The following is an 8,441-nucleotide window of genomic DNA, read 5'->3' as shown; positions in this document are numbered from 1 at the left end:
TGTCTCACACATTGCGCAACGGACACTACTTGCCTACGCCGAACATCCTCCAATCAACCCCACACGCAAAGAATTCAACAAATGCAGCACGCCATCCTAATGTTCAACCATCGAAGTAACAAGTAAATTCAACCTTTTTCTATAACTACTAAGTCTATGAATAAGACTACTACCCAGAAGCATCATATTTTACCAACCACATTTTAAACATCCGTTGAGGTTCTGTTACGACATACAACGCCAAAAATCTTAAGAAAAAGGCCCCCACCAACAATAATGGTACCACAATCAGAATCTCTAGCTTTTTCTTCTGTTACGCTATCTCCTCCCCTCACCACACAGCCTCAGCACACACGATGAAGCCAATTCAAACTCAAGCCACAAAACAATACCTACAAAGCAAAAAGGAAAAGGAGCGAAACAAAATAAAAGAACTTGTCCATGCGAGAACATTTTTATTCTAAGTATAATAATAACAAGCAAGGCAACAATAAAATTTGTTACCCTAGAACTTGACGACGAAAGTCATAGACATTTCATTTGGGAACAAAATGCAGAGAACAATAACTGACTGACCCTGTCTTTATCCTGCATTGCATCCAGGACAAAACTAAAAACAGCGAAAACGGAATAATAAAAAAAAAAAAAATTGAAGACCTCAACGACCACGACGATCAACAAGAAGAAGAAGAACAACCAAGCAAGCAACAGAAACAAAGGGAATGATGACTAGTGCGAGACTATTTGAATTGAAGCACATCCATTAATAAGACCACTGCTCCCCCAGATCTTGAGCAGCAGGAACAGCAGCGGCAACATCGTCAGCCACAAAGGAAGACAGAGACAGCAGATAAGGCATTCTGTCAAAGGTGCGAGCAAGGCCAGCAGCCAGAAGCGCTGCTGCGTTGTCGTGGCTGACATACTCCTGCGCGCGGTGCTTGAGTGTCTCGAACATGAGCTCGGGCTGGTGCTGCATCACTCGAAGAACATCTCCACAGGATGGCCCCGGCACGGCACGCGTGACCGCAAAGCTGTGAGGGCCATCGCTCTGCGACACCCTGACCACGCTGGGGCCGCCGAACAAGTTGTGGACTCCACCGAGCGCCTCCTCGTAAGCCCCACCCAAAAACATTCCCAGATAGTAAGTTCTTCCTCCTTCCATCTCATGAAGCGGCAGGCTGGACTCTCCGTTGATGAACTTGTCAATCTTCCCGTCGCTGTCACAAGTCAAGTCCGAGAGAATACCCCTCACCGAAGGCTTTTCGTCCAAACGGTGAATTGGGATAATGGGAAACACCTGTTCAATTCCCCACGCGTCTGGAACGGACGTGAAAACAGACAGGTTCACGTGATATCTCCGAACCGATTCCCCCGCCCCAACCGCCTTCCTCGCCAACTCGCACAATCCTTCCACCGCTGCCAGCTGTTCCATACACACCGTCCCCTGCTTGAACTGTTCCACGCATCGCTCCTTCATCTCCTCCGTGTACACCAGACACGTTTCATATTCCCCTCTAAAAGCCAGCTCCGACAGATTGCGGTAATCCTCCGACAGCTCCTCCGCCAGATATTGAGCGGACAATGCAGGGGAAGCTCCTCCCCCGGTGGTGCTGCTGGTGCCAACCGCCTCGAAAATCAAGACCGAATGATGAGACACGATGGCTCTCCCACTCTCGCTGCAGATAACTGGGTGTTTCACGGACCTTCGGTCGCACACACACTGAACCGCGTGAACAACCGCGACTGCATAATCCTCGAGACTGTACTCAACGGAAATATCAGAGTCACACGATTTGGAACCGTCGTAATCTATGCCCAGTCCACCTCCAATATCGATGACTCGCATGTTCGCCCCGAGCCGAACCAACTCGCAGTAGATCTGCGCAGCCTCTCCCACACCATCAGCAAGCAACGCTGTTGAGGGAATCTGAGAACCAATATGAAAATGCAGCAGTTGCAGGCAATCCAGCATGCCCGCGAGGTCCAGGTTCTTCACAACCCTAAGAATCTGAGCGGTGGTCAGCCCAAACTTCCCCTTCTCTCCTGAAGTCCCACCGAAATGGCCGGAATGCTTCGTCCGAAGCTTCGCACGAAGCCCAATCACGGGCTTAATACAGAGCTTCTTGCTCAATTCAACGATCAAATCAACCTCCTCCTCCTGCTCCACAACAATCACGGTGTTGAGGGCAAGTTTGTTGGCAACCAGGGCAAGAGAAATGTACTCCGCGTCCTTGAAGCCGTTGCAAATCAAAAGCGCGTCGGGGTTGCCTTTGCAAAGACAGCTCATGGCCAGAAGGAGTTCCGGCTTAGACCCGGCCTCCAGACCGAACCGGAAGGGTGAACCGAATTTCACGATATCCTCCACCACGAACCGGTCCTGGTTGCATTTCACGGGGTAAACTCCTTGGTAATGAGACTCGTACCCTCCAGATTGGATTGCATAATCGAACGCCGACTGGAGGGACTCCAACCGGTTCTTCAGAACGTCAGGAAAGCGGGCAATGAGAGGAAGCTGGAGGCTGAGACCCCCAAGAGATTTGGGATCGGAGGCCTTCTTCACAATCTTCAACAAATCGATCTCCTGGTGCGACAGCGTGTCGGAACCGTGTGGGCGCACGGAGATGTTCCCGGCGGTGTTGACGGCAAAGTAGGGGCCGCCCCAGCCGTCGACGTTGTAGAGCGCAGCGGAGAGGGACGGCGACCAACGGTTGTTGTTGCTGTCGTCTGTCGTGGCCGGAGGTACGCCAGTAAGGGCGACCGGCGCCGGAAAAGAGATGTCACCGGCAAATGCATAGCCGGGAGGTGCTGCAGCATCCACGCAACAAGCCAGGGCAGGCATCTCTAGTGGCGGCGGCGACGATCAAAAAAGAATTAGAAAATGAAGAAAAAAATAGGGTTAGGGTTTTTTGTTGATAGGGCTGTGAAGGTGGGGGCTTTGAAAGCCGCCGAGGCCGAGGCCCCGGCTTCCCCCTCAAAAGAAGACAGTGAGAGATCTATTGAAAACGGAGAGAACCCTCTCTTGCTTCCCGAAAAGACTCTGGTATCCCCACGCCTACCGCTCAGAAGGAAGATTGATACAAAATTAATGAACCCAACCCTCTCACCCTGCACCAGATCTGGTGCGGGACAGAGATCTAAGTAAAACCAGAATGCAGAAAAAAAGGGAGCGAATACCGGAAACAGGGAATACTAAGTAAAAGGGTCGAACGAACAATAATTCGGGAGAGAGAGAGAGAGAGAGAGATAAGGGTCCTACGAAGGTGCTACTGGGCGAGATTTGCATGAACGTAAGAGCCAATTTATAGAGGGTATCAGCGAGGGAAGCAACTAGGAAGACGGGGAAGGCAAAACAAACGTATTGGGCTTCTTGGGCCCTTGCTCTCTGGCCCTGGCCCTTAATATTATTCAAATTTCCGTGTTCATCACGCTGCCATCACCAGATAAATAAATATTAAATATTTATCCATTTTTTCTATTTATTAAATTTAAATAAATGTACTCCTGGTAGTTACTATATTTTTGGAGTTTAGGACGATTCTGCTTCATAATTGCAATTATCGGCGTCGAGTTGCCGCGTGGCTTCTGCACTGTGGGACCTCCTCCTTCACCCTTCTCTTTCGAGAGGCAGTATATATCGTGCAATCTGTAATGCCAGTGAGATGATTAAAGTATAATAATAACGACTCAGTTTGTTAAATTTTTTTAAAAAAAAAATATTTGACTATATTCGATAAAAATCACTGTGGTTGAAAAGTTAGTTAAAAATTACTAATTTTTAATTTACTTTATTAAACTTTAAGTGTTTGAGAAAAGATGAAAAAAGTATTTGATAAAAATATGGTAAAAAGTAATTAGAAAAATGTAAAATAATAAAATAAACATATTTATATGATATTATTATGTAAATTTAAGTTTTATTTTATGAAAAAAATATTTTGTATTTTTATAATTTTATTTTTTTAATTACTTTAAACTTTTGTAATTTTTATTTATAAATAAATTATTTTCATTGTATTTTAGTTTCAATTATTATTTTTTCATATTATGTTTTTACTACTAATCTTATATTATATCTTCAGTTTTTTTTAATCAAGTTTAAAATAAAATTAAAAAACATAAAAGTAGACATTATATTTTTATTATGATAATTAAAACTATTCAAAAATTTATAAAATAACATACTTAAGTAGACATTGTAATAATTAAAATTAATTATCTAATATAAAATTATTCAAAAATTTATAAATAAATTTAACATTTATCTTTGTCAAATTCATAAAATAAAATATTAAATAATAAATTAAATATTATAAATATTACAATAGTTAAAATAAATAGTGAACTATACAAAGTGTGTAGGAAAAATGAGTGGAAAGATAAATAAATAATTAATCTTTGTTTTATTTAAAAGGTTAATAAATAGATTTTATAAGCATTTTAAGTATATAAAAGTTAGTAATGAGTTAAAATAACTTGGCAAACATGGTCTTTAAAGAAAATACTTTTTAGACAAATATTTAAAAAAAAAACAGAAAAAAATATGTTTCTTGAATAAAAACGTTAAAGAAAATAATATATATATATATATATATATATATATATATATATATATATATATAATTTAAACAAACTGCCCAAAATTTCGCCACATTTCAATTTTGAGAGCCAATAGGTTTGTACAAGGAGTTTAATGTTTACATGTGATTGCAGTGGACGGCCTAGATCGACCCGCGTCATCATACGTTAGTATCCGCTTTGTTATTTTGCCTTCGATATTATTACTTTATTACTACTATGAACTATCTGTTGACTGCTGTTCTAAAAAACAAAAACATCTGTTGACTGCTGAACGAAAGAAGTAGGCGTATATATTTGACTGCCTCACATTCAGGAATCAGAATCAACAACTTTGTACGAAATCATTTAAACAAGCATTTTCAAAAAATAAATATTTAGACATTCTACAAATATACAAAACTATTTTTTATTTGAATATAATTCGAAATATATTATTTATTTTAAGAACATTGTAATTATTTACATTAGAAACATATTTGATTATAATTAAAAATATAAGCAGTATTTATTATATCTGATTTTTTTTATATTGGCACTTTAATATGTTACCATTCACTCATTACAATCACTAGTCTTTTCTTTTACAAAAATACAAACTTCCTTTTTTATTGAAAATATGAACTTCTATTTTGATAACTTATTAGTAGCAGCATATTACTAATTCATTAGTAGTAATATTTATTAATTTACTCAATTATTGTAGTATTTATTGATATTAGTTTGTTAATTTTAAAATAATGTTGTTTTTTAGTGGGGAAAAAAATATTGTTGTTGGAAGTGTGGGACTTTAAAACCAATGGTTAACTCTTAAGTAATTTCTTTTTCATTTTTATAAGTGATATCAACAATTAAAGAAATTCGGGAAACAATGAGAGATATTTATGAGTGTAGGTTAATCATGACTCAATTTAGTCTTTTATGAGTTGGATAATAAGTTTTTATTTTTTAATTTGATCCAATTCAAATCATATAATTAAATTAATTATTAAATATAAAATATGATAATTTTTAATTCACATATAAATTATCTATGGGTTTTTTTTCTTTTTTTAAGTTATTTTCATCTTTGTCTTATTTTGTTTATGTTTTATCATTTTAATGCAATACTTTATTTCCTTCCAAAATAAAAAAATCATATTAACATTCAAATAATTAATTTTATTAGTCAAATATTTATTACAATTTAATCTTTTTTTCTTAATACATTTAGTTATTATATACTTACAAAGCTATATGCAAAAACAAAACTACAAAATAGACAATATTTTTTAAATATTCATAATATTTATATCCAATTAACACAACCTGTTTATAGGGAATTGAGTTGAGTCATGTATGTTTTAAAATTTACACAAATCCAATGCGATCTATCATGTTAAGGATTTTTAAACCCGATCGAATTCAACCAAATCCGTGAATATCAAAGACCATCACGGGATATGATTATTTTTTCTATTATATTTTAAAATATTAACATCAAAATTATCACACATTTGATAAATAAAATAAAAATTATTGTAAATATTTTATAACATATCTATAAAGACAAAAAAATATTAATAAAATTAGAAAACTTACAAAAACGTTTGATAGTATTTTATCTTTTGCATATACATTTATTAAAATAATATCAATAAGTATAAATTAATAAATATAATTTAGTATACATTTACTAGATATTAATAACATGAAAATTGACCTTAATAAATATATACTAATAATAATAAATTAATATTACATAGTACAAATAATAAAGTAATACATATATAATAAGAATATTGAAACTAATATTGATAAATATGAAGTAAGAAATTAATATATTTAAATAGTATACATTTTTTCAATATCATAAATATTAATTAAAATATAAATTAGTTTAAATTTTTAATGTGCCTTCCATGTTGATATTAATTTATGAGTATATTTCTCGATAACAGTTTTAATATTAATTATATCATTAATATTTATTAATGATTTAATATTGAAATTGGGCAACAATAACAGTTAGATCGAGAACCAAATTTGTACAATCAAAATTTGGATAACCAAATCTACACAATTGAAATATCTATTAATTAGAAAGTGTAATTAAGTCATATTAATATGAGTCAGGCAAGAGTTTGATGTTTGTTCATTTACGATATTAAATAAAAATAATTTTATATTATTATTTGATTACAAATTATTATAATATAACTTTTAAATTATTTATGATAAATATAAAAGTTCTCAAACTTTGTCAAGGAAAAAAAAATATGTTATTAATTTATCACATCAATAATAATTTATTATTAAATTCTCTATCTTTATTTAACGCATCAATTAAAAGAACTTTCTTTAAAAAGTAAAAGTTTCTATCCACACGTAATAGGTTTTTTTGTATTGTACGCAAATCAAGTCTGGTCGAATAATAAAAAGTTTAATTTTGATACACAGATATTAAAAAATTTACTCTGTCAGTCAGTATTTAGAATATACTCCAGATAAGTTTAAAAAAATTCACAAAAAATAATATTCTTAATAATGTAACAATTTATGGTTACTTTACACATGTGAATTAAGTTCCTTTTCTGAATAACAAAAAGTTTAGGGTGAGGAAAGATTATCTCAATTCTAATGTCAAAACAGAACATAAATATTAATTAATTAAAAACAAATTATGCACTTAAATGTCTATATTAACTAAAAAATAAATTATGCTTCCTTAGTTAATATTTTAGTTCGCTCTGAATGGTATATTTGGAAAACTTAAAGGACAATAAGAAAATTTTTAAAGCATAATATATTAAAATGAAAAAATTACAAAAGATAATGAATGAAAAATAACATTAAATCATTTTAAAAATTAAAAATTAGCAGAACATTAATATTTTTAACAAAAAAATTGAAAAAATACTAAAATAATATATCTTCAAAACATATGAAACTTTAAAATTTAATGTACGAAAGTGAAATAATTGCGAATTATAATGGAATAAAAATGACATTAAATTTTTTTTTAAAATAATAATTTAAAAAAAAAAAAAAAGACCCCTGTATAATTCAAATGCTTCCTTATTTTCTCCTTGGTATCTTGTTCGGCTTGTGCTTCTCAAATCCTCTATCTTCCGAGTATCCGTGGGCCTTGTTATGAATATTCGATCATATTATGGTTTGATTGGCTACTCGACCCTACTTGGTTTAATTATCCGGCTATTCAGTCATCTAATGTTTTCCGATATAATAATATAATAAATTTTGGAATTAAAAATCAAATAAACAGTCTCTATTTTTTATTTTCTTGTTTTCTAATGAATGATTGACAATTAACGATAGAATCCCACTCCACTCTTGCTCTTCATATGATAAGGAGGATGTGTGGTTCGTAGCATTCGAGGCTTAGTTGCTGTCCATTGGAATGTGTCCTTCAACCATACCTTAAGAGAAGGAAACAAAGTTGTTGACTGACTTGCCAAGATTGGAGCTTCATTTACTTTGAAGTTGTGGCAGATTTGCCCAAGCCTTCTTCTAAATGTTGTTTTTGCTAATGCCTTAAGTGTTCTTTATCCTAGGGGTAGCTAAGTTTTTTCTTTCTGTTCTGTTTACCTTCCCACTAATAAAAAAACAATAAATTAATTAGATTACATTTTTTTAATTAATAATAATTTTAATTGCAAATATTTTTTTTAAAATCACAATAATTTTTTAAAAAATTACTGAACAATAATTATTAATTATTACAACCTTGCTACAGCGTATTAATTTATAGCATTGTCTTTTGTTGATATATTAAGAACATATTCATAGCATTGTCTCCTTAAACGTTAACACATTCACGTAAGGGAGAATGAATCGAAGACTCTATTTTTGACAAATACTATTGG

General features: G+C 33.5%; 1 protein-coding gene across 1 annotated transcript; it reads right to left on the bottom strand.

Annotated features, from left to right (window-relative positions):
* Positions 1–426: 426 nt before the first annotated feature.
* LOC114414448 (arginine decarboxylase) lies at positions 427–3,289 on the bottom strand. Its single transcript, XM_028378716.1, has one exon. It carries the CDS (start codon positions 2,837–2,839, stop codon positions 764–766), a length of 2,076 nt encoding a protein of 691 aa, XP_028234517.1. The 5' UTR covers positions 2,840–3,289; the 3' UTR covers positions 427–763.
* Between the last annotated feature and the right edge of the window lie 5,152 nt (positions 3,290–8,441).

The sequence above is a fragment of the Glycine soja genome, chromosome 6 (genome assembly GCF_004193775.1).
Source record: "Glycine soja cultivar W05 chromosome 6, ASM419377v2, whole genome shotgun sequence".
In the NCBI taxonomy this organism is placed as follows: Eukaryota; Viridiplantae; Streptophyta; class Magnoliopsida; order Fabales; family Fabaceae; genus Glycine; species Glycine soja.
This window is presented reverse-complemented; position numbering and strand designations above follow the sequence as displayed.

What these genes read in the sequence shown, in the direction of transcription:
- LOC114414448 (XM_028378716.1), bottom strand. Translation starts at nt 2,839, where the DNA reads ATGCCTGCCCTGGCTTGTTGCGTGGATGCTGCAGCACCTCCCGGCTAT.